We start from the raw sequence: 27,368 nt of genomic DNA, 5'->3' as shown, positions 1-27,368 counted from the left end.
CTTTTAAACCAGCCATCCTCTTTTCTACCTATCTTAACCTGACTGAAAACCAGGAAGACAGTAATCTTGACATTGTTTGCCTACTTCAGAAAATCACAGATAGTTATGAGCTACTGACTCTCTCAGCAGTAGGGGGCAGATTCTGATGATTAGTAAAGTCATGATGAAAAGATAATACCAGAAATTAGGCTATTAATGGGGAAGGAAAGAGCAGGCTGTGAAAAGGTCTAATAACTTTCCTGCTAAGAACTCACCTAGGAATACCAGGTGAAAACAGTGGCATTCCAGACGTCTGGTCTACTACTCTACTCTTAAAGCAGTGCCTTTTACACCTGACTGTGCATACAAATCATCTGATTCAGTTGTGCTGGGGTGGGACCCAAATTCCGCATTTCTAAGAGACTCCTGAGTGGTGCCAATGCTGCTGGGTTTCTGATTACAATTTGAATATTGAGTCCCTAGTCTAGAGGTCTTTCACCCAATTTGAAGCTCAGCCTCTATAATTTAAATTTTTTGCATGAGTATTTAAGACTAAATATTTTTTTCTAAGATATACAATTAAAGACAGAACTGTAAGACCTTAAATTTCAGAACTGTTTTTATAAATTGTATTAGTCTGTTTTGTGTTGCTTTAAAGGAACACTTGAGACTGGATAATTTGAAAGAGGTTTATTTTGCTCATGATTCTGCAGGCTGTGCAAACATCTCCTCAGCTTATCATGAGGTCTCAGACTGAAGGTGAAGGGAGAGCAGGTGTGCCATATGGCAAGAGTGGCAGCAAGAGATGCCAGGCTTTTTAAAAGAACATCTCTTTAAACATGATCGGAGCAAGACTCAGGGAGGGCATCAAGCCATTTGTGAGAGAACTGCCCCCATGACCCAAACACCTTCCCCTATGCCCCTCCCCCAACATTGAGGATCACATTTCAACATGAGATTTGGAGGGGACAGATATCCAAATTATATCATAAATATTTATAATTTATTCCCTGAAGTTTCTACTGAAGCTAGTTTTATAGCAATTTACATTACCTTTCAGATTATCCAAATGCCAAAATGTTTTCCGATCCTAAAGTAACGTGATGCATTTGATGAAAAAAAGTTTGGGATACATTCAAGCCAGCAAGACATGAAGATTTCAGAGCTCATCTCAAAAGTTTGGTCTCTTTTCCTTTTGTTCCTGGTTTTCTTATTATGTTAACATTTGGGAAAAAACCCCAAGCTTCTAAAAAATGGCAAGGAACTGAGTATCTACCACTGTAGAAGAAGGGCCCTGGAAATCAAGCATCAGGTAGCAGACTTCTTCTCCTATGAACATTCTTAGGGAAACCCCACTTAGGCTATGGGTTCTGACTTCTTTGAAGTACTTCCTCTGATCTTGCAGAAGTACTATGGATTGGTATGAACAAATCCCAAAAAGCCCCCAGAAAGAATTTTAGTAGAGAAACTAGGTGACTAAGAGTGCCACTACTGTGTGCAAAAGAGGAAAATTCCCCATGCTCATGCCTCTGTAAACAGTTGAGATTTCTGTGGCCTGGTATTATACAGCATGCATTTGTTTGGCTAGTCAAAGTAGTCACTGGGAAACCCATTGGTCAGTTACTCTGTCTCCAAGGGACACAGAGCATCTTTCCCAGTGTCATCATTTTGTGAGCTTGGCCTGCCTCCTGGACTCAATGAGCCTGTTTTCTCACCTCTCAAAAATAAAAGCATAAACACACCTACAATTTCAGAGAATGTGAAAAATGGATCTAATCATCACATTCATGGGGAAAAAGGTAGAATTTATTAGTGTTCCTATAGTTTTCCTTTAAAGTGTTTTGAGATTAGAAACAAAACATTATATGCAATATTTAAAAAGTAAAACCACAAAATAATAAAATTTTGTATTCAGTATCATCTCATTTGTGTAAAAAAAATAATAATATAGACATCAAAACAGGATTAGAAAGAATGTACCAAAATGTTATAATGGTCAGTTAGCTTTAGGAGGTGAGATTATGGACAATTTTTAGTATCCTTTTAATTCAATTCAATATACTTATTACGTTTGCAATTAAATTTTTGAAAAAGAACAAAGAAAAAAGGCAACAAAGCAACACTGATCAGGCTGGAAGTCTTCTGGTCCTAAACCTCCCTCCACCAAGAGTGTCAAAAATCTCTGTTCAGGGATTTGGGTCTGTAATTAATTGTTGGATGTTTTTACGTGATATAAATCTGTATACTGCCTTGATGACAGTAATAAACTAGAGTGTCTTAGTAAAGACCAAACTCATCAATTTTCCTAAATCTGTATTTGATTAATTCTCCAAAGGTCCAGGTCAATGTTATTCCTCAAACTTTATTATTTTAACATAGAAGCCCAAAGTTTTCAAGTCTGTCAGAAAATTCATTATCACTGTAAAACAGCAAAAGGTCACAAAATGTCTCTTTCTACAATAAAATAGCATATAAGAAAAATCTCTTTTTCTCAACAATTCGTTAACCCAGCAGAAACCAAGAAAAGCCTTTGACATTTCAGGTCTTTTTGCTTCAGGAGAAATAAATGTTCCATAGATCATGGAGAAAAATGACAAACAAATTAATGAAAAACAAATACACTCTTGCAGTATCACCAGCCATGCCAGACCAAACAAGTCAGAGTCAGCTTTTATTCTTGGGTCTTTCCAACTCTGAAGAGTGACAGTTTCCATAATGGCATCAGCACTTTAGTTAGAGAAAGCTGTACACACACCAAAGAAGCACAAATTAAAGAAACATGTGGTAGAAAAACAGAAAGAGGAATTCTGTCATATCATGCATATTTAACTCTAGTGGGAAAGTCATTGCTGGCAAAGCATTATTGAAATCTTGAGCTAATAAGTAGAAGCATTCTAGAAGATATGCACTCCCTCCTCATAGTGCTTTATACAAAATTGTAACTGGACTGAATTTAGCAGTGCTCAATTTTCCCACATTCTAAAAATTCCTTCCTTGAGTTCTTCCTCTCTCTCACCACTAAAACCTGTCCAAAGTGTTTGCATGTGCTTTCTCCATATCTTCAATTTCCATTCATTAACTAATTTTGACACCAAATGCATTTCCATTTTCATTATCTGTTTAAACACAGCCATACAAATAAAACCAAAATTCGCTCTGACCCCTCTTCCCTGTCCCCCTCCACAGAGTTTTGACCTTATAGACCACTTCAGATGTGCTTATGTATACAGTATGGATTTATGCAGCTGTGGTGTGTATGATACTTTGTTTTTACATAGATAGTATCATATAAAATGTTGTGGGTTTTTTCATGCCACATACTTTCTTCTCTTAGCGATCTATCTTGGAGATCTTTCCAGATCAGTAAGTATAAATTAGTGGTTTTCAAACAGGGGCTAATGAGTCCCCCAGGGATTATTTGGCAATTTTTGCAGACATTTTGGTGGTCACAGCCTGAGTGGGGAGTGCTATTGGCATCTAGTAGGTAGAGGTCAGGGATGTACTAAACATCTCACAATGCACAGAACAGCCCTGTGGCAAAGAATTTTTCACCTGAAATGTCAGTAATGCCAAGATTGAGAAACCCTGATAAAGGTCTACTTTATTCTTTTAATTGCCGCATGGTATTCTACAGCTTATTTAGCCAGTTATGTAACAGTGTATGTTTAGATAGTGGTGTTGTTGTTGTTGGTGGTGGTGGTGGTGTTGTTTGTTTTTAGATGGAATCTCTCTCTGTTGCCCAGGCTGGAGTGCAGTGGTGCAATCTCTGCTCACTGCAACCTGCACCTCTCAGGTTTAAGCGATTCTCCTGCCTTAGTCTCCCAAGTAACTGGGACTATAGGCATCTGCCACCACACCTGGCTAATTTTCGTATTTTTAGTAGAGACAGGGTCTCACCATGTTGATCACATTTAGATGCATTTTTAAAACATGTTTATTTATAGATATATCAGTGAATGTTTCTTCCATTTACTTTTGACCCAACTGCAATCAGCCTTCTTTCCTAAATACCCCTAAATCCATTCCCGCTGCTATAACAAAATACCACAGACTGGGTAATTTATAAATAATAAAAGTTTATTTCTCACAATTCTGGAGGTGGGAAGTCTAAGAATGAGGTACTGGCAAATTTGGTGTCTGGTGCGGGTTCCTTTCTGCTTCCAAGATGGTGCCTTGTGTCTGCATCTTTCAGAGGAGAGAAACACTGAGTCCTCATAGGGCAGAAGGGACAAAAGGGCAAAAGGGGAAAAGGGAAGAACTCTCCCTCAGGTTCTTCGATAAAGGCACAAATCCTATCCATGAAGGTGGAGCCCCCAGGGCCTAATCACCCCCCAATGACCCTACCTCTTAGTACTATCACCTTGGGGGTTCCAACATATTAATTTTGGAGGGACAAACCATAGCAGCTTCCTACAGGTGACCAGTGAGTTTTCTGAATCCGTTGGCTCCTTTTCAGGAGGAGCCGACTTGGCCCTTCTGTGCCATTTGCCAGTGCTTGTCACCCCCTTCTCCCTGAAGCACTTGGCTTCCCGGGCCCCTTGGCTCTGCCTTTTTCCTCTTTGCTTCTGTGGCCCTTCAGTCTCTGTGGCTCTGCCATCTCCTGAGCTTTCGCTGTCACAGGCACTGTACTAGGCATTAGGAATATGAAGATGAATTGTGGTCTCAGCCCTGGAGATCCTCCAGTCTAGAATACAAGCACATACACAAATCTCCCAAACCTAATCAGGGCACATTTGAAGTGTGCTGAGTGATTGAATAAATAGTTAAATATAGTAGATTTTAGAGGACAGTGGGAAATGTTTTTTTTTCATGATTCACAATTTACTGCTTATTTTTTCTTCATGACAACTTCTCTTACAACATACATTTTAAAAAACTAAATCAAGAAAAAGGCGCTCCTCACATTTTCCCACCATCACTCTTTTTGTCTGCTTTGAAGCAGCAACTGCATTGTTTCACATACAGAGAATGCACTTGGTCTTTGCCAAGGAAGAGAAAAGATCAAATTAGAGAAGCAGCTGTGCTCACTGCTGGCTGAAGGATAGGAAGTGAGGTTGGCCCTTGCAGCTTCCTTCCCCTGCCCCTTCTTTCAACCTCCTCAGGATGGTGGGACCATCACCTCCCAGCAGCCCTTCCTTACTCCAGTGGGGAGATTCCAGGAGCAGACTGAGCGGTAACTGCCATCTGGCCTTTTTCTCCCTGGATCAAGGGGTCTTAAGCAACTACCTGAAACCTAACAGCAAAGGAAATCTCCACTATAAATCTAATTCCATGCTGAAATTAAACTCCTTCAACAGGTATTCAGTGCCCACTGTGCAGGCCCTAGGGAAGTATAAAGATCAATAGGACATGGTCCCTACCCCTAAGGAGCCAGAGAGGGCCAGGGCAAGGGTAGGAGAGGGCATCTATAAACAACTACTTACAATGCAAAACAGAATAAAGTTGGTCCTAAAAAGAGGATTGACAAGGTTGCTTAAGGAGAAAGGATTAGTTATGATAGGGGATCAAGCAAGGCACTTGAAAAGCATGTCCCTTCTCTCTTAAAAATAAGAGCTTTATTTGATGGGTTCGTTCCATTTAAACCCAAGGAAAGTGGGGTTTCTGAAAGGAGAAATGAAATACCAACAGTGCTAGATTCTTGACGGCCATTCTGCCGAGCACCATGTAGTTTGGGTAAAGCCCTGAACCTTACAAATGGGCATTTTAATCTCAGATATATATCTTAGATGCAGAACTTTTACCTCAGGTATCACTAAGAATATCCAAGATTGCAGCTGTCTTAGTCTCAGATGCTCAAGCCTGTGCAGCCTTAGTTGTATATCAGCGATCTTTTTTTGGGGAGAAGGGGAGACTGAGTCTTGCACTATTGCCCAGGCTGGAGTGCAGTGGTTCAGTCTCGGCTCACTGCAACTTCTGCCTCTGGGATTCAAGTGATTCTTCTGCCTCAGCCTCCTGAGTAGCTGGGACCACAGGTGCACGTTGCCACGCCCAGCTAATTTTTTTTTATATTTTCAGTAGCGATGAGGATTCACCATGTTGGCCAGGCTGGTCTTGAACTCCTTACCTCAAGTGATCCACCCACCTCAGCCTCCCAAAGTGTTGAGATTACAGGCGTGAGCCACTGTGCCTGGCCCTTAGTTGTATATCAAAGATCTTTTTCTTTTCTGTGACAGAGTCTCACTCTCACTCCATTGCCCAGGCTGGAGTACAGTGGTGTGATCACAGCTCATTGCAACTTTCACCTCTTGTGTTCAAGCAATTCGCCTGTCTCAGCCTCCCGAGTAACTGGGCCTACAGGCACACGCCACCACACCCAGCTAATTTTTGTATTTTTAATAGAGACGGTGTTTCACCATATTGATCAGGCTGGTCTTGAACTCCTGACCTCAGGTGAATCACCTGCCTTGACCTCCCAAAGTGCTGGGAGTATAGGCGTGAGCCACCGCACCCAGCCTGTCAGAGATCTTAATTTCACTTATTTCTGTTCAGATAAGATCTGACTCTTGGGCCAGGCTGGGTGCGGTGGCTCACGCCTATACTCCCAGCACTTTGGGAGGCCGAGGCAGGTGGATCACGAAGTCAGGAGATCAAGAACATCCTGACCAACATGGTGAAACCCTCTTTCTACTAAAATACAAAAAAAAAAAAAAATAGCTGGGTGTGGTAGGACTATGGTGCACCTGTAGTGGCTGAGACTATAGCGCACCTGTAGTCCCAGCTACTCAGGAGGCTGAGGCCGGAGAATCGCTTGAACCTGGGAGGTAGAGGTTTCAGTGAGCCGAGATCATGCCACTGCACTCCAGTCTGGCAACAGAGCAAGATTGTCCAAAAAAAAAAAAAAGATCTGACTCTTAAAGACACCCATTTATTGCCCCAGACCCGACCATAGATGTTCTGCAGGATCTACACATAACATTTGTCTTTATTTATATTTCTACTTGCTTAGGTTGAAGCCAGTTGGGGTCCTGGGAGCATTAAGGATATAGCTGGAGGATAGAGGCTTTTACCATAAATTGTCAAAGCCCACCTAGACCAAGGACAGAGAGGAAGATGAAGAATGTGTGGGTTTGGGGAGGGAAGCACAAACCGGAGAGAGTGAAGCAGTTGGATAATAGGTCAGTGAACAAGGACAGCAGTGGTCACCATAACTGTTGTATTTTGTACCTACTAATGACCATTCTTTATCTCTCCTAGTAGAAAACTGATTGAACTGAAGACAAGGAGGGTACTGCTATAGAAGGGCCCAGAGGGCTGTTGCACTTATTTCCAATCGCTTTATAGCAAATCACCACAAATTTAGCAGCTTAAAATAACACCTGTTTACTACCTCACAATTCTCTAGGCTGGGCAGGCTCAACTGGGTTCTCTGCTTAGGGTCTCAGAGGGCTGAATTCAAGGCATCAGTCAGGCTGGGCTCTTACCTGGAGGATTTGCAGAAGAAATTTCTAAGCTGGTTCTGGTTGTTGGCAGAATTCAGTTGCTGTGGTTGTAGGACTGAAGTCCCTGTTGTCTCCATAAGGACTACCCTCAGCTTCTCAATTTCTTGTCCTACTACCCCTTTCATGGTAAAGTCAGCAATGGAGAAGCTTCCTCTTGTTGAATTCCTCTCACATTTAGTATCTTTCAACTTCTTTTCTGCAACAAGCCAGAGAAAACTCCCTGCTTTTAAAAGGATCATGTGATTAGGTTAGGCCCATGCAGATCATCTCTGATTAGTAACCTTAATGGCATCTGTAGAATTTTTTTTTTTTTTTAAATAGTCTTGCCCTGTCACCCAGGCTGGAGTGCAATGGCACCATCTCAGCTCACTGCAACCTCTGCCTTCTGGGTTCAAGTGATTCTCGTGCCTCAGCCTCCTGAGTAGCTGGGATTACAAGCATGTGCCACCACACCAGCTAATTTTTTGTATCTTTAATAGAGACGGGGTTTCACCATGTTGGCCAGGCTGGTCTCGAACTCCTGACCTTGTGATCCTCCCGCCTCAGCCTCCCTAAATGCTGGGATTACAGGCGTGAGTCACCGCACCCAGCCAAAATTCTTTTTGCCGCCAAACATAACATAATCACAGGAGTAACACCAGGGGTTGCAGATCATGGAGGCCTTGGTTCCACATGACCTTGGAATGACACCTGGAAATCTGGGGTTCAGGGACAAGAAATCTGTGACTGAGGATGGGGCTGGGGAGTGACACACCAAAGGAAATATTCTCCAGGAGCCAAACAGAGAAGGACTTTTGGAGGCAGAATTTGCTGACTGAGCTAATTAAGCCCCTTTAATCAGTAAGTATCTTTTCTGAGAACCTTCTTTGCTAGGCCCTTTTAGGCACTAGAATGATGGAGACAGTCCTTGCCCTTTAGAAATTCACAGTCTATTGAGACTGTAAGAAATCTCCTAGACTAGAAATGCAGTCCTGATACAACTGTATCCTGAGAAATCTGTATATTTTCAGGAAAGTAATTTTGTATACTTTACAGACTGGCTTGAGTGCTCGCTGTTGTTATAGCTACCACCAACTTTCTACTGAAGGTGATAACCCAGGGCATAAGAAGTGACTTCAGACCCAGGGTTCTGAAAGGGCCCTTCAAGGCCTCGGGTGGCTTCCACAGAAGTGGCAGAAGCAGCAGGAACTAGGAACCTGGCATCAAGGAAAAGTGCCTTCTCTGAGAAAGAAGGGGCCCCAGGAGGCTGTCTTAATTAGGTCAACCATAAACCACCACAGATGGGTCATTTCTTATATTATTTCAAAATATTTCTGGAGATGAGAATTCCTTTGTGTCCTTTATAGACCAAGGTTCTTTGTGTTACCTTTTCCCAAAAGTAAATTCCTTTCCCTTTATTCATTCCTTGTGGAAATAAAATGCCAGTCCTTTATACTTGTCTTACAGTAATATGGCACATGCAGTTTACCTCCAAGCATCCCAGTAAATGATGTTTGGAACTTTTCTTGTTACTCAGTAGCATATAGAGAAAAGAATGAAGTCAGCTAAAAACAGAAATTTTAAAAAGCCATCTTCAGGAAAATGTAGGCCCAGATGCTTTCCTCCACCTTTTTTGACAGGCTATCACATACGGTTTCACAGGTTGCTAACTGCACAGGGGCACATCCTGTCCTCCATTTGCCAAGTCACACTTTCTGGCACAGAGAGGGGTATCTTGTTCTAATTTGTCTTTGTGGCTTGCTGTCTTCTATTCTTGAAGCTGTAAGTCACAGTGAGATGAATGAAAACCAGTCAGTCTCATAGACAGAAAGCAGGGGAAAAGCAATAGACACAAGAAGGAAAGCCAAGGAAAGGATTCTTGGGGAAGGTCAATAGGGAAGGGTGGAGAAGGGGAAAGGAGATGACCACTATGATCTTCTAATTAGGAGTTTAGGGGAGATCATTTGTCTTAGTCAGCAACCATGCGACTAGAAAATAAGCATTCTCTTTAAAATAACGCTTTAGTATACAGTCAACTTCATGAAAAGATAATTGGGTTGTGATTAAACTTATAAGCACAAGACTAAATAATCCCAACTCCTTTAACTTTACACATTGTTTTTTTGTTTGTTTGGTTGGTTTTGTTGTTTTAGCTTGGGTTTTTTTACTTTGTGTAGCCTTATATTCAACAAATATAAGGTACTGATTCTGTTCATAGCACTCTCTTAGTCCTTGTGTACAGGAGTCCTCAATCCTTGGTGTGCATTAAAGTCACCTGGGCAGCATGCTGAAAATGCAGTTTCCTAGGCCCTCCCTTCATATAGCTTCAGGATTTCTGAGCTATATTTTGATCAAACATCCAGGCAATTTCTGATAATTCAAGGATCACACTTTGAGGAAGGTTGCTGTAGACATGGAAAGCATGTAATCCACAGTTCCTTGTCCTGGAAGAGTCTATAACTGAGTTAGGGAACAGGATGTAGACATACATGAAGATAACTAACAACAGCCAACAGTGGGTGCTACAGAAGCAAGTGAGTAGCAGTGAAAATAACGAGTAGGTGAGATATTAAATGGGAAGAGGAAGAATGTTCCTACGTGGAATTCCCAGAAGACTTCAAAAAAAGAGAGTGGGACTTTAAAAGAGAGAAGAGACCATTTCAGATGGGAAATAGATGTAAATAAAGGCACAGTAGCTTTATGTGGTGAGAGACTTAGGGGAAGGCTGACTCCACATCTCTTCATGGCTTCATGATGATCCTTTTGGACCCACAGGTGCATCCTCCTTTCTTATGAGGTTACTTTTAAGAATATTTCATAAGGGATCACAGATGTGCATGTGAAAAGTGATTAATCACTGTTGAAATGTATGTGCTGATTGATTTGTGTGTTACACTATTGAAAAACTACATAGACTCCAAATGGCATCTGATTATTAAATTCAGATGTCAGAGTCTTTAATTAACAACATATCTTTTTGTTCTGTATATTTTCCTTCACAAGTGGCAGGGCTTACAGACATCTCAAGCTATGCCACAAAGAGTCAAATAGAGGAAGTGGTCATGAAATTAAATGTGAAAATGGTCTATTAATTTTGCAATACGGAACCTTTGTTTACTCATAAAATCTATATTTGGACCTCATTCTTTTCAAATGGATCATTATCTGAGTGTTTTCATTGGACAGTGTTTGGTACTTGTGTTTTATAATTATTTTTCTTTCACCCAAACAATTTTGTGTATTAGAAAACAATTTCAGCAAATATTTTATATTTAGAAAATCAGAAGAAAATGAAGATGACCCTCTCTTTTGCCAATACTCATAATAAATACAAAATGAGAGGAGAATTTTATAGTACTGCACGACTCCATTATCTGCAGTACAAATCACTGCTTTTTTCGGTTTTCTTTTTGAGACGGGATCTCCCTCTGTCCTCCAGGATGAGCGCAAAGGCGCCATCTCAGCTCACTGCAGCCTTGAACTCCCCAGCTCAAGTGATCCTCCCGCCACAGCCTCCTGAATAGCTAGGACCACAGGCATGTGACACCACATCCAACCAATTTTTTTTTTTATTTTTTGAAGAGATGGGGTTCTTGCTTTGCTCCTCAGGCTGGTCTTGTACTCCCAGACTCAAGTAATCCTCCCACCTCGGCCTTAGCAAAGTGTTGGGATTACAGGTGTGAATCACTGTGTCTGGCCTTGCTTTTTTTTTAAGTGATAAATAAATGCTGTATGACTTCAGGTAGAGATTATATCTAATGTTTAATTTGTATAACTGCATAAGTAGAAAAACTGTTAGTGAAAATATGTTGGCTAGGTGAGGTGGATCATGCCTGTAATCCCAGCACTTTGGGAGGCCGAGGTGGGTGGATCACCTGAGGTCAGAGATCAAGACCAGCCCAGCCAATATAGAGCAACCCCATCTCTACTAAAAATACAAAAATAAACTGGTGTGGTGGTGCATGCCTGTAATAACAACTACTCAGGAGGCTGAGGCAGGAGAGTCACTTGAATCCGGGAGGAAGAGGTTGCAGTGAGCTGAAATCACACCACTGCACTCCAGCCTGGGTGACAGAGCAAGACTCTGTCTCAAGAAAAAGAAATATATTTACTTATTCCATCTGTGTACACAATTATTATTATAATTTTTTTTTGAGACAGGGTTTCACTCTGTTGCCCAGGCTGGAGTGTAGTGGTGTGATCATGGCTCACTGCAGCCTCAACCACCTGGGCTCCAGCAGTCCTCCCATGTCAGCCTCCTGAATAACTGGGACTATAGGCAGATGCCGCCATGCCTGGCTAATTTTTGTATTTTTTGTAAAGACAGGGTTTCGCTGTGTTACCCAGGTTGGTCTTGAACTACTCAGCTCAGGCAATCCACCTGCCTCAGCCTCCCAAAGTGCTGGGATTACAGCCATGAGCCACCGCACCAGCCTATCAATTATTAAACTCATGTGTACCAGTACAATTTTAAGCCCTCCAAGCTGCATTTAGTGCTCAATTTTGATTGTGTGTACGTGTGTGTGTATGTGAACAGAATGTTCATATGACTTCATTTCTGTAATGTGAGAATACAAATATTTGGGATCATTTAAATCTTATTAGCCCTTATCTTTACCAAATTAATCTTGACTGTTGTGTAGCCACTTCTCATCTGTTACATATACACATTTTAGCTATCATTCAAATTTGAAATTTCCTTGAACAACTTTCCCAGCCTGGTTTCGGATAATTACTTGTTGAGAGTTCGTCCATGCTCTGTCCTCCCCTCTGCACTGTAAAGACTCCTCTTTTGGGCCGGGCGGCTGTGCCCTCCAGGGTATTGTTTTCCTTCCTGTTCAGTGTCCATGCTCTTGCCTGTGTTTCTCCTGTGCCTTTCCCAGGACCTAGCAGACAGCTGAGCACCTGCCCACTGCTCTGTAAATACTGACCTGCACCTCAAGTGGGGTGGCCTTTGTGTCCTTTCCCACTTCCAAGTTGATTTGCCTGCGAATCCCATATGTGAACACATATGCAGATGTCCCTCATGTGCTCTTTCCTGCTTGGAAGCACATGCAAGGATGTGGCACATTTTCTAATTGCTTGAACAGTCATGTGGATCTCTCTTAGGCAGCACTTGGCCAAAAATTCTGAATACTTAATCACTGGTGCAGGATTAGTTCAGTTAGCCAAAAAAAAAAAAAAGTATGGATGAAATGTGAATATACTGTTAACTTTTTCATCTGCATTTGTAATTAGTCTTTTTCCAGTGTTAAGTTTCTGCTTTTTATACTGAGTTTTTAGGGACAAAATATGGTAAGGATTCCATATTCATTGCTTCACACAATATATAGTTCCTGAGATAACTATATAATTCTGAATGTTGATACACCCATCAGAGAGTTTGCTTTTTCCTTCTCACATCTGTTTTGCTTTAGGCAAGAGAACTTTCTCATGCCAGAATGGCTTCAGTGGATGTAGGCAATCTGCTTTATGTTGAGCCTCTGCAATTCACAGATGCAAATGTTTAAAAGGTTAACGTGATTATTTCTTCATCTGAAACAAACGTCCCTAGTCACTACTTTTGTCCTTTTTTTTAAAAAAAAATGTATTCTGTTATAAATCCATTGTGTGTAATCCTTATACCCTTGTCTCATAATCCTCATATCAGAGCTGAATTAACTCTTTTGTGGCCTCCTGTGATGAATTTCAGTTGTCCTACTAGTTTCTCTTGCTGGTTTGATTGTGTCCTCTTGATGGAATTTAGGTTCTTTGGGAGAGAATGAGGGAAGCAGTTTCTCTACCCAGAACAGAATCCTACTAACTGAAAGAATGGTGCCCCGCAAAAAAAGTTTCTAGCATACCCATGTGTGACCTCAATTATTTAATCAACAAATATTCCAGAACACCCATTGCTTCACTGTACTAGGAAATGGAGGCAAGATGGGGAAAGTATATGGAGGCTAACCTCAGCAACTGTGCAGTCCAGTTGGAAACACGAAACCTAACACGACGATAGGATGGTAGCGTGTTGTGAGCATCAAATGTGTGATTCTGCCCTGCGCTCCTGCCACCACCAAAAACAGGGGGAGCCTTCAGCTCATCACACCCACAGCTCTGGGCATTTTTTCATGGTTTTAAATTTAATCTAACACTTTAGGATCTGAATTTTCTATAGAAACTTTACCTAACTTTTCTTGTGTTACTAATGTGTTGTATTGGGTAAGCCTTCTGTGTAGAAAAGAGGTTAACTATGTTAACAGCACTATGTCAAAGATTCAAAGCCTTTGAGAGCTTGGGAGAAATCCAACCTCAGTCATTTTCTGACACAACTGAACACAGGACTCTGTGGTTGAAAGTTCCTGAAACTCCCAAAGCACAGGAAGGCTGACTATAGATCCTAATTAAAGATGTTTAATTCACATAGTCCCTTGTGGGCGCTTACTGTTAGCAGCTGGAAGGCCTTGTGTTTTCTTAAAATGCATCCTAAATGAAAACTAAAAAGCCATTCTATGCTAATTCAAGTTTCGTGGTTAGAAGCGCAGCTAAGTTGGCATCTAGAATTAGAACTGTGTGATGTGTCCCCCAGAAAATGAGCTCTCATGGTAAAAATAGACAAACTCTACCCCCTGCCAAACTAACTGTCTGCAGAAATCTGGTCTGCTTTCTGAAATGGGATGTAGGTTTCCAAATTCTTTAGACAATCTCTTTCTAAAGCAAATGAGAAACAAATAACTCACAGGCACCAGCTTCATTTTGTGTTCAAAGCAAGAAGGGTTTTCACTGTGCTGTTTTTACCTGTCATTTCACAACTCGGTTCTCTCTGGAGCACTTATACCAAGGGTACAAGAAATTCATGGGATCAGAGAGCTGGTTTTGGACATGCACTTAGTCACTCCCATCCTTATTTCCCCTGCTTTCCTGATGCCCTGAATAGCAGGTTCTGTCCCCAAAAGAGAAATGACAGTTGAAGAAAAGACCACTTAGCTTTTGCCTTTGGTAGGGAGGTACTAGGAGGGCAGTGAAACCTGCAGGGGACAGGGAGTTTGAGAAGTGAATGGAGATTAGAACAGAGTTTGCTTCAGATGAGCTTTGGAGCTGTGCCTTTTCTTCCAGAACCTACTGGATCAGGGGGTCTAGTGGGGTGCCCACCAACACTGGCCACCAGACCGGGCTTAATGGAAAGGGCCCAGAGATGGGTCCTGCTTGTGCAGTCTACAACTGCCAGCATCAGCTGTCACCTATTCCTCTCTGTGGCCCATGGTCAGCCAGAATCAGAGGGCCAGGCAGTGGCCTGTGGCTTGAGAAGCGTGTCAGCAGGCTGGGGTTCAGGGCCAGGCCCACATGCCTGCAGTGGAGAGAGCAAGGCTGGCTCCAGGTCTGACGGGGCAGGTTGCCAGGACGTGATTTTCAGAGCAACAAAGCGGAGTGAAGAGTGATTGGCAGTGAGTGTGAGCAGACAGCTGCAGAATTGCCCCAGCCTAGTGTTAGGCCTGGCCATGGGCTCTGGCGAGCCTCAGCCTGACCACAGGATGGGTCTCCCAGCTTCAGCTGAAGACAAGAAGTGCTGCTGACTTGAGGAGCCGAGCCAGACCTGGCTCCTGCCCTCCTCCCTGAACATGTTCCAGGATCATCCGTCTCCTTGTTATTCCTCACTCTCTTTAGCTCTCCATGGGGCTGGCCACTGGTGTAGACATAGAAGAAAGATACTGTGATGTGTGCAGAAAGCTCTGTCACCAGACATGTGGCCCCCACCATAGGGATGGGCCTGAAATTCTCTCCAGGAGAATTACTCACCTGCTTAGAACCCCTTGGCGAGCCTCCAGTGCTTGCTCCAGAAGAAAGCTGGACTCAGTCCACGCCACAGAGGCCATGCATAGGCACAGCCCCACCCAGCAGTCTGGCCTCATTCCCCGACCCTCTCCTCCGCTAGCTCCCTGCGCAGCCATGCCACATCCTCCCCACCATTCTCCCACTGTGCCACCGTGCTTTTCCTCATGCTGTTCCCTTTGCCCTGACTGGCCTGTCCTGCCTTTCTCTGCCTGGTAAAATCGAGCTTGTCCTTTGAGCTCCAGTTCAAACGTAACCTTCCTTGCCAAGGCCTTCCCAGCTACTCTGACCACCACCTTTCCTGGCAGTATTGCATGCTGATTGCACCTCCCTCAGTGCCCGCCCAGCGTGTTCTATGTACCTCTAGCCCATCATGATAGGGTTATTTATGCACATTCTTTGTTAGATCCTGAACCTCTCCAAGACAGGCACCTGGACATCTGTCCAATTATATCTGTACCCCTCCCAGCACACTGCCTGAAACACAGTTTGTCATTTATACATGTCTGTTTTGTAAATCCATTATCTGAGATGAAAGCCTGTAGATTTCATTAACATTTTAGCTCTGACTAGTTGAGAAATCAAAAGTAGGGCACATGGCACAGCTAACACATATTGATGTCTTGCTGTGTGCTGCCCCACCCTCCCTGTGTCCAGCAGAGAAGTCAGCCAGCACATCATTGACCCGAGCAGAGGGAGCCCAGGGTGCCATCCTGGGTCCCTCCAGCATCACTGCACACAGGGTGGGGGCACCAGTGGAGGCAGGAGCACTGACCTGGGCTGAAGGCTGAGAGTAAGATGGGTCCCTTGTGGCCTTCAAAAGTATTTGGACTTCTGAAGCTGCCTGTGGCTCCGGAAATCAGGGAAATGCTTTAATGGGAGTGCTTCTGTGTGCAGGGAGGTGTAAGTGCAACATGAAATGAATCTCACTCCACCCAGTACAGGATGTGCCCAGCAAGCATGCTGAGCTACCCTGTGCCAGCTACGTGCTCTAGAACAGCATCCTCCCAGCCACCCAGGAGGTCATGGAGGCCTCATCAGAAAAGTGGCTTAAAAACCATGTGGAATCAGACCATTTGAACACTAGCTAGAAATGGGAAGCTATTAGGGAATTATTGTTAATGTTCTAGAAGACATTGCTCATCTTTGCACATTATATTTCTACTAATATAGTATTGTGATTATGAGGATTTTTTTAAGGATTCTTGTCTTTTAGGGGTATATACAAAAATATTTACAGATAAAATATGATTGTTGGGATTTGCTTGGAAATAATATGGGGAGGATGAGATGGGAGATAAAGGTAAGAAGATTGGCCACACGATGATTGTTGGGTACATGGTGTTTATTATGCTACTGAGTCTACTTCTCTGTATGTTCGACATTTTTCATGACAAGGTGTTTTTTAGGTATTTGAGAGAGTAAGGGGGAAGAGTATTTTGTTCTCATCCCCTCATTTCTTGGATTTGCTTTATTGTTCCTTTTCCTCACCCAAGGTTACCTCTGAGGATCTCCTAGTTAGAGAAGAGAGTCCAAATTATTGGTCTATCTACCCTTTTGGTACCTTCTTAAAAAGCCTTCCTTTAAGATTCCTCAAATATGTTTAAAAGGCTTTGGAAATTAGATGCATTTCCTCTCATTGGCTCAGGAAGGAGTGAGAAGCAGCATGCGGTCCTGGAAACCAGGTCTGTCCTCCAAATGCTAGGCTCAGGCTCCACTGAGGTGAATCACCTGCCTCCCTCCAATGAGGAGTCTGCCTTCCTGAGGACAGGTTATAGAAGAGAAATGTGCCATTTTCACTGTGCCTGTATCTAAGGGAGCCGGAATGGGAGCATTTGAAAAGAAAGACACTTTCATTTGGCTAAATCAACTTGGAAGCCAAATGATGAAGATGTGCTGTCTGATAGAGCTTGGGGACCACCAACCAACTGGGAACATAAAATGTGGAGGGCAGGCTTGGCCCTGGATTATTGACTCTCTCAGATGTTTCTATTATGTCTCCTTCTTAAGGAGGGAAACTGGAAGCTCTTAAGTCCACTAGCTTAACATTTTTTCAGAGTGGATTTTTCATTGGCCTTATTTCTACCACCCTCATGTTCCCAAAGTACCCCTTCCATCACCACACCTCAACACGGAATGCTCTGTGCTTACTGTATTGTCCTCAGCCATTTCCCACCTTCATGGCCCAGCTTTCTGCTGGTGCAGACCACAGATATGGTGGAAGAGAAGCATGGCAAGAGCGTGCCAGCTGGTAGAGTCTTAAATGGAACTGTAGAGTTTTTGGAGATGTCTGCCCATTTGAGGTAACCCGTCTTGCCTAGCTTCTTATCCACACATGCCACTTGCCACTGGTGTGACTTGGAGGAAGCTACCGAAAACATATTTATCACATTCCAGAGACCAGAGGGCCTATGAGTGATTGTGAGTAAGATGAAGTCGGACTCCTGGAGAAGCTGACAGTCAAGAATAATGAGGCGGATCTAATAGGCCAGAATGTCATCAGGTCAATGTAGAGTGCTGTGTGTGGACCACTTGCAAAGTGCAGGGTAAGGAGGAGTGACTGACCAGGAACTTCACAGGAGGCAACAGTGTGGTGTGTCTGCACAGACCTACAAATGTTTTAAAATCCAGTTGCATGGATGCAAGAGGCTGAAAGCATCAATTCTGTAATATATCCAGAGGAGAAGTGCCAGCCCAGGAATCACATGTTTTCTGTAAGCTTCTGAAGGGGGCTATCTCAGTAAATGATGGCTGTTAATATGAAAGATATTATTATTTCTCTGATGGTATCTGAACTGCATGTTGCATGCAGAAGATCTCTGAAGATTGTTACATATTAACAGCCTTGCGACATCCTTCAGGTGTAAAACTGATAAACATGAGGACACTGTGACTTTGTAATTGTTTTGTATTTTCTCTGCATACATGTTAATTTTGTTTGATTGTTTTTATCCCTTTCGTTCCTAATTTACACACTAGGGTGTTAGAGAGGAAGGTAATCCAGAACAGATTTTCTAATAATAATGATAAAGGCCACCCTACTTTCTCTCTATTTTGTGGCCCAGCACTTGATGTGCATTAGTGCAATTAACCCTCACAGAAACCCAGATGAAGGTAGGTGGTAGTATTAGTCTCATTTTACAGAAAAGTAAAGTGTTAGAAAGTTAAGCAATTTACCCCCAAGGCTACACAGCTAGAAAGCAGCAGGGCGGGCACTCTGGGAGTCCAAGCTCACAGTGGCTCTCCTTGGCTTTGCCCTTTCCACAGCAGTGAATGAATGATTGCTCCCCTGAAGCGCCCCTTGCCTGGGGTTCAGCACCACGACCAGTCCCACAGGCATCATGTCTAGGTGTGACTGCGCCCCAGAGTCCACAGAGCCATCTGGCTGCTTAGTCAATGATAATCAAAAATTTTAAATTTGCTTCCATTGGACATTTTGCTCTTCCAGCCACTTTCCTTATCAGAGGACAAAGGCATACTGACCACATATTTATTATCATTCCTCCTCTTTCCTGCTTGTTTTTCTAGTCAAGGTCAGAGAGGACCAGAAACACTCAGTGCTGAGAAGAGTGAGCCTTGCTTTCTCAGAAATGGTTCTTACCTCAATGAAAAGCAGTGAAAGAGCCTCCAGTAGCCTCTTCCTTGAGTGGTACAAGGTGGATAGAAGAGAAAACAATTAGTAACTATAACGAATAGAAACAGAAAGACATCTTTCTTCCTAACAACCTCATTTTGTTTTCCTTGTAATCTTATTAAGTTTTCACATACTTGGTATAAAATCACTGCAACGTAGGTTCTGATAATGTCTTATAGCTGCCTGTGTGCCTCATTGACTGAATTCTGCTCTGACATGTCCCTAATATAGCAGATTCTCTGTACAGATAAGTGGAAAGTAATTCCGCATACAGGTAAACCTGATGGGACTGTAGAATTAAGCCTTTTGCTTGTTATGCAACTCACAATTATTAGGAAAAGGCTGGGTGTTTTCAGCAGCCCCTTGGAAATGTGATTTATGACATGACAACATCGGTTGGGGTCTCTTCTTCACCCTCCAGTGTGTACTGATTTGAGTAAATCTGAGGAACTTCCTACTTACAAGAAACAGTGTCTTGTGTGTTGCTGTCACTAAACCCTGGAAGCCAGATGCTGAGTTCCCGCTGACGGTTTCTGGTTGGCAAATATACACGTGACTCTGAGCAAACTACTATGTGTAATATAAAAAGAGCTTGAAGGGGTAGACCCTGCCCTCAAGTGGCCTTAATTTTGTAGGAGACTTGCCATGGACCCAGAAGACGCATGGAGCATGTGGCAGCGTTTCCCCCTTCCCTTAGAATGCACAGGTATAATGGCCACTGTCTGGGAGCAGGGAGGTCAGAGGCCGACGACTGCAACCAACCCTGCTGGGGACAGAAGGGCCAGTCCCTACCAGTTTATCCACATTGGTTAAAGTAGGAACCACCCATGTCTGTCTCCTCTCCAGGATCCACTCTTTGAAAGCATTTGGGTAATTACAGCTTGCTTTTCTGCCTTTGGTTGTTAGTTTTAGTGTCTTAATTATCTGCCACGTAAAAAGACTTTCCCTGATCCCTCTGAGCTCTCTCTTTTTTCCTCCTAGTGGTGTTTTCACCCTGCTTGATAGGTTAGAATTGTTCAGTGGTTTCCATTTCTTCTGTCATATGAACAGTAGGCAGTTCCCAACCTTCCCATCCTCTCTAACTTACTCTCTACTTTTTTTTCCTTAAGTGAAGCTTGTGTGATGATATTGACCAAGTCCTATAACCTCAATGATAGGGTGGTTTGGATGGGATGGCAAGGAAAGGAAAAAGAAATTGAACCAGTTTTGATTTTTAAAAAATCATGCTGAGCTGGAGTGAAACACTTTTTTTTCCCCCCTCAGAAACTGAGCTCTTTTTTTTTTCATTCCACATTTTGGTTCCATCTGCAATGAGCAGTTGTTAATCTTGAGAGATTTATCTTCTCTGGTACTTGTTCATTTTGCAAGAGTCTCACTGTGCCTATGTCTTATGTGAGCTCCTTGAAATGAAAGAACATTAATGGCTAAAAACTGTTAGAGCCATTTGGGCTCCTGCTTATACCTTTGACTCAGCAGGACTGTTGGGCTAGGGGCCCTGTCTAGCTCTGCCAGGTGCCCTCAGGTGGGAGAAGAAGGTCACTGAAACAGCAGATAGGCCCTTGACCAGACCTCCAGCCCATTGCCTGCAGGGAATAGCACTGGAATACAATTTCCCCTACATAGTAGGTGTTCAATAAATAATCATCGAATGGGATAAAACCAGTTCCTAGCCCAGCACAGGTGCAGGGTAGATGCTCAATAGTGTTTGTTGAAGTAACGAATACATTACTGTATTCCATGGGGGAAGAATTCCGGTCTTCATAGCACTTGCATCATTTGAAACTCTGCAAGGGTTCTGGACTGGATAAACTAGGAAAGCAGCCTGAGCAGGGAAGCAGATGGCTGATCAAGCCCTCCAGCCAAGGAGACCAGCACTGTTTCTGTGGGAATTTTGGATGCTGCTGAGCTCACTCATGGAAGCCTGCAGGAGTGGTGCAGGCCCCAGTGGAGCAAGTCCAGGGCTCTGTCTGCGCTCTGCTCTCTTTGGCAGTAGGAAAGCAGCACACACTTGGCTTTGCCAGGCCCCAGCTTCAGCGGCCTTCATACCCCAGTAATTACCTCCTGATCAAGGGAGGGAGGGATGTGTGTAGAAATCACTTTTTAGTAGCACATATTTCTCTTGGAAAAGCCCCAGTAAGCTGCCGACTTTCTCTCAAGTGTTCAAAGGATACCAGGGGACTGATGGGCTAATTTAATCATATTAATACAAGAGGCGGCTGTCCCCAATGCAGAGGGGAGTACGTTATGGAGAATTGTCCGTTGGGAGGCTGGAGCTCCAGCTTCAACATGAAAGTGAAAACACTCTCCGTGAAAGCAGACGAGTCTCACCAGGGAGGAAACTAACTCTCTCCCTGGCCCACGGGGCCTGCTATTTATTTTTCTGAAGAAGCTTCTTTATTGCATTCAGATAGGTGTTTCACTTGAAGGAGAGCAAACACAACCAAATAAGGACCTAGATGTCCCTTCCTCATGTTTTCAACCAGTCCCCCTTATCTTTAATCCTTGCAGGAGAAAAGATCCTGGAGTTGGATTTTAGGAGACATTGGTTCATTGAAGTCCACCGTGAGACCTTCACAAGGCACCCCTTAAGTCTGGCAGCAGGACCACAGGTTTATCCTGGCCACAAATTTAAAGACTTTGATCCTATTCCCTCTTATGTATCAATGCAAACAGAGCAATTCTAATATTTTTAGTATGGCCACCCCACCGTGGACACCGATTAGCTGAGTCAGGAAGCTTTGCTTCTATTTCCTCATCTACGCAAAGGAGAGCTCAGGTTAGGTGATGTCTAAGGTCCCCCGAGAACTCAAGTGTTCTTCATTCTGTAATTGTTTTCTAATTAGCTTCTCTTCTCTAAACTTTATTGTTCTACACAGCCTTTATTTGATGGTAGAAGGTAGATGCTGTACCCTGGTGTGTGTCTCCCAGGGCTGTCTCAGCCTGCTGCTCTGTTCTCTCCACTCTCTATCTGTCCCTATTGCAATCATTCTCAAATCGAACTGTAACTGCGGCACTCCAGTTTATTCATTTATTCCATAATATTTATCAAACACCCACACGGTGCTAGGTGTTGAATGAACAGTACACTGGTGAACAAGAGTCATGATCCCTGCCTTTTTTTGGATCTTATGCTTTTCTAGGAGAGACATATATTAAATATATTTAATTTAACAAATATAATTTAAATAACATTAAATATATTAAATAAATATATAATGATAAATTGTAAGATGTGTTATGGAAGATGAACAGGGATTGCCCTGATTTAATTTGGAAGGTCAAAAAAATGCTACTCTGAGGAAGTGTTACTTGATCTGAGACCTGGAAAAGGAGCTATCAGGCAAGGAGTTGTAGAAAGTGCTCTGGGTAGAGGAAGGAGCTGACGCAAAGACCCTTGCAGCAGTGAAGGGTTAGACTGTATGAACAGAACTTACTATGCCCAGAGAACTGAGGAAACCAGTGTGATTGGAACATACACAGTGAGAGCAGTGGGGTGAGATGAGACTAGGGGAATGACAGATGAGTTGAGATAACGCTGGCTGCTGGAACAAACCAAAACTGACAAACAGTGTAGACATTTATTTCTCATTCGCAGAAAGTGCAAACTAGGTATTCCTGAGCAGGTAGACATCCCTCTTCAAAGCAGTGTGTTGGAGACCACAGCTCCTTTCATTTTGCAGCTCTGCCATTTTTAATGAGCTGCCAAGGCCAGCATGCTTGTCTGGATGGAAGGCTGTGCACAAGAGGGTTTTCTGGGCCCAGGCCTGCCTGGAAGTGGTGTTCCTACCCCACTCACATTCCACCGGCACACACCCAACTACAAGGGAAGACGAGAAATGTGGTCAGAGCGTGAGCCCAAGAAGGAGGCAGGGCAGATGACGCAGACCTTGTGGGCCATGCTGCAGTTTCAGCTTTATTCCTAGTGCATTGAGGAGTGAGAGTGCACCTGTGGCAAATCCATCACCACATCTAAACCTACACGTTCGATTGCTCATGTCATGCAGTTCATCTCCTTCCAAAAGCAACATCTCTCACGTGTTCTTCCAATGATGCCATTCCAGACCTAGTGGTCCTTTTTTCCTGCTCCTATTGGTTATCTAGACTTACTTGGCCAATCCAACCTGGACTGGTTCAGTACTTGCCAAGTTGGGCTCTTCAACTGGTTTCTTTCTGCTCTGATACAGAATGCTAATTTAAGTATTTACAGTGTCAACTATCCCCTTCCAGTGGCAAAGTTATTCCTGGCTGTTGTATAGAGCAAGTTTTTTGTGCTATCAGGTCTTCCTGGAAGCTTAATTAGTAATCAGAGTATAATAAACATGGAGATGTATCTTTCTAAAATGCACAATTACCTACTGAACAGTTCTAACTTTTATATGTTGGAGGTACTAATGCATCCCATCTTTTCCTAACTATTCTTACTCTGTCCTCCTCAAGCCAGCCAGGATGCCCAGCTATTCAGAGTCCAAACAACCTTGGTGAATTCCCAGCTCATACTATTCCATACCCTGCCTGGGTTGTCCTGTTCCTGCTCATCCTCCTCTCAGAATCCTACTGATCGTTTAGTGTAAGGCTTCATCCCCTAAGTCTCACCTTCTCTGGGAAGTCTCCCCTCCACTTTCTGTCTCTGGAGTTCTGTAGTACTTACTCTTCAAAGTAATTAATGCTTAAATTAAATTGTCTTACCACTCCTTTGGCGTTTATCATGTCTTGTCTTTTATTGACATTTATTCTCCCAATTCATTCTAAGCTTCTTAAGTAGATACTTTTGCTGGTATCTAAAACAGTAGCTAGCACATCCTCAAAAAAAAAAGAAAGAATTACTTAACTAATTAATGCTTTTCTGTAATTCCTGTGACACCTTACATAGTTTCTTAAACATAGCAGATGCTAAAAAAAAATTTGTTGATTTGCTATTGTTGTTGTTTTAATATATAACCCCCTCTAAAATGCAAAGCCTTGGTCAGTTAAGGGGGAGTGCTTTTTCTGGGACTTCCAGCCTCAAAGGGAAGTCTGGGTAAAATGCATGGTGGGGAGTGGAGCCTGTGAGTACTTCCTCAGCCTCAGTGCACAGCTTCCTACTTTGCTGCTGCTGCTTCTGTTGCTGCTGCTGCTTCTGTTGCTGCTGCTGCTTCTCCTTCTCCTTCTCCTTCTCCTTCTCCTTCTCCTTCTTCTTCTTCGTCGTCTTCTCCTTTCTTAATTGAGATGGAGTCTTGCTCTGTTGCCTGGGCTGGAGTGCAGTGGCATGATCTCAGTTTACTGCAACCTCCGCCTCCCAGGTTCAAGCGATCCTCTCGCCTCAGCCTCCCGAGTAGCTGGGATTACAGGCATGCACCACCATGCCAAGCTAATTTTTGTATTTTTAATAGAGATGGGGTTTTATCATGTTGGCCAGTCTGGTCTTGAACTCCTGACCTCAAGTGATCTGCCTGCCTCAGCCTCCCAAAGTGCTGGGATTACAGATGTGAGCCATTGCACCTGGCCCTTACTTGGCTTTTTTTGCTCATTCAGGACGCCAACTCTGGGTTTGTCACAGAGTGTTTGCTTACAAATATTCCCACTTTTTCATTGGCAGTCCTTCTTTCCCCAAGAAAAAGGTTGGTCACAAGGTGTAGGGGTGTTGGCCTGGAGTTCTGTCTTCTAAATTTTCCCTGTTACCAAGATTTTTTATGTGCCAAACCCTATGAGAGTCAGGAGAGGGCATCAGATCAATCAGCCAAAGCTTCAAAATCTGCCTTGACTCTGTGGGGTTTTGCTTACCTACACCTTTGTGGGGTACCATCCTCTAGTAAAATGAGCCTCTACTGTGATAGCAGGTCCCTCCATTCTATTTCTAAATCTGCCTGATTCTAAACATTCTTGTTTGAGTCAGATGGAAAATTCAGTTCTGTTTCATTTTTCTCCCCATCTTAATTGGTTTTCCATATGCAAGTTCAAAAGTAGAATTTTGCTGTACACATCATCCTTAATGTGAGTAGGTGAGCACTAGCGTCAGGGGAATGAAAAGAGGAAAAACTGACTGTTAGGGAGGGAGTCTCTCTCCAGACTCAGCTAGCCAGCACAGATTCAGATTCTGCCCCTCAAATGAGTCATTTCATGAATGCGGCTCAAGTGTCTAACAGTTAGCATTTCTCAGGAAGCACGTTGGGATTATGGATGTGAAAGTTAATTGTTTCTTTAACAATTAAAAGAATTGTTGTTTGAGAGAGATTGTTTGAGAGAGGACTGAGACTTCAGGAATCTCAGGAAGTCTGTCTGTTGAGCTCTGTAATCACGCTGACAAATTCAAATCTGCATCTACAAATTCTTGAGCACTTGAGGTGGGTGCTCTCTGGAGCTGAACCTTTTCAAAGCTGCTCTGAAGAGCTGGATGCCACCTCCTTCGTATTTCATTCTAAGTCAATTGTAAAGCTAAGAAACCATCTTTGCTTACTGTCTCAGATGTGTTCCCAGTTTTCATTGGAAAGAGAAATTGTGTTCTGAATCCCAGTTCATGTGAGACCTTGATAACGTCTCAAAACATAAAACATTGTTAGTTTCAACAGGGCTGCTGCCAAGAACTAGAGGAGGCTAGAAAGAGTTGTCTCAGATGTTTGTTTTTTTGCCTTTGGCAAGTATCACCTAGTGGCCCTCATGTCAGTGATTACAGGGGTTTGGGTAACATGCCAAGGTTTGGGTGGTGGGTAGCAATACTGTGGAGAGCTAGACTTGGAAGAATGCCAGCTAGCTTCAGTTTTCTGCACTGTAATTGTTGCCACTGCTACCCCAGTGTGGGCTCCCAGGGTCAGGAGGGGTGGCATCACCAAGCTCCCCCGAGAGCAGGCCCGCCTGATAGCCATTAAAAGGCTGATTCCGTGGCCAGGGCCCTCCTTCCAAATTAAGTAGTTAATGAACATTATTTCATCCTTATCCAAAAATGTGCTCAGAGCCTAGACACGTCTTTCCTGCACACCAGAATATGAACTGTACAGCACAGGGTGAGCTCAGCCTTCAGCAAGGCGTTTTGGATGGTGAGGCTTTGTGGTTGGGATTGCACTAAATGCCATGTTGGGGGCGGTGGTCTTTCTCCTTTCATCCCTCGCCAGAGGGTCGGCCTGGGCCGTGCTCATCATCATAATCACAGGCTGAAGAGGAATATTTTGGTTTTACTCCCCCCTCCCTTTTTTTTTTTTTTTTTTTTTTTACATACAATGCCTATTTATAGCCATTTGTTGACAGACTCTACCAATTACTTTAAAAAACGTGTATTTAGAGAGAGACAGACCAAAAATGTGTATTCAGTGGTAGCCCTAGTTCTGTATTTGATTAGCATCTGCTGGTGCCAGAACTGGAGATGGCCGTCTGTTGTCACTTTAATTGAAGGATGATTAGAAAAAAATACTTGCTCTTCTTCCAGTCTTATCTTTGTTGTTACCAGCTCATCAGATCTGCAAGTTCATGTTTATTATGGCCATTGTATGTTAAAAGCCCGGTGCATCTTCTGTCTCCAAGTCATCTATAACATCCTGGTGCCAAATCCAGTCATCTCCTTTATTGCTTTCTCATACTTTCCCTGTCTTTGACATTAACCATTTTCTCCGTGGAGTATTTCCCCTGGCTTCTGAGGCCTTCTTCTAGTCTAATTCCTCCTCCTCAGCCTTTTAGAGGCGCCTTTCCCTCTGCTTTGCCTTTCAAATGGTGGTTCTTTCCAGAATTCCATCCTCCTCCCTGTTCTCTTCTCGGTCCATATATTTTTTCCACCTTAAATACAACCGGAAGAAGTGGAGACAAGGCACCCAGTTTGGGAGCCCAGGACTTGGCAGTGCACATGGGACATTAGAGAGGGGTTACCCAATAAAGCTATCTTAGAAGCAGCTGAATATAAAGGATCTCTCTGACTCCTACCCTACCCCAAAAGGCAGGATGGCTCATGGGGTCAGCAGAAAGGTGATGGAGCCAGAGAGAGTAGGTAAGCTATTGTCCATGGTGGATATGGGGAGGGGCAAGCTGAAGAGGTTGAACCTGTTTTGATGGCCAAAGCCAGGAGATGGATGTCAACATCCCTATGTGAAATGTAGGAGTGGAGCACCATCCCAGGAGTGATGTGAGAAGGAAGTGAGAAGGCTGAGCTTTGTTTCCTGTGCGGGTTCACCGGAGCTAGAAATACTAGGGGTTGGATAGACAGAACAGTCTGAGTTAGAGATAAGATTCTGGAGTCTAGACTACCCAGCAAAATGTTGGGCATGGAAACCTGAGGAATGAAAATGTTGAAGAGATGAAAAGAGAAAAAAGAATAAGCAAAGGAGCTGAAAAGAATGGCAGGTAGAAATGACAGCTAACCCAGATGGAGCATTTTCTCTGTGCCAGGCACTACAGTAAGTGCTTTGCATGTATTCTCACCTAGAGACTGAAAAGGGGAAGGACACCTTAGAGAGTGGAAAATTTCAAAAAGAGAGACCCTCCTTCTGCCTTGATCATCTTTGTCACTCTTTCTTTACCTGTTGTATCAATCCATCCATAGGGCCCTTCCTGGATCTTCCTAGGGAATT

The 27,368-nt window shown here is 43.3% G+C and overlaps 1 protein-coding gene across 4 annotated transcripts in view; it reads left to right on the top strand.

Moving 5' to 3' along the window:
• Positions 1–27,368, top strand: part of ARSB (arylsulfatase B) — a 207,448-nt gene that overhangs the window by 161,263 nt on the left and 18,817 nt on the right. Inside the window, exon 8 of one of the 4 annotated variants that reach the window (XM_021673223.2) lies at positions 8,454–9,058. The exons of the other annotated variants lie outside the window; for them this stretch is intronic. Within the exon in view, the coding sequence (XP_021528898.2) occupies positions 8,454–8,482 (29 nt within the window). The 3' untranslated portion in view covers positions 8,483–9,058. Of the gene's footprint in view, positions 1–8,453; positions 9,059–27,368 lie in introns of those variants that run through there. 4 annotated transcript variants of the gene reach the window in all.

The sequence above is a fragment of the Aotus nancymaae genome, unplaced genomic scaffold (assembly GCF_030222135.1).
Source record: "Aotus nancymaae isolate 86718 unplaced genomic scaffold, 86718_ANA_hifiasm-v0.15.2.pri h1tg000014l, whole genome shotgun sequence".
In the NCBI taxonomy this organism is placed as follows: Eukaryota; Metazoa; Chordata; class Mammalia; order Primates; family Aotidae; genus Aotus; species Aotus nancymaae.
This window is presented reverse-complemented; position numbering and strand designations above follow the sequence as displayed.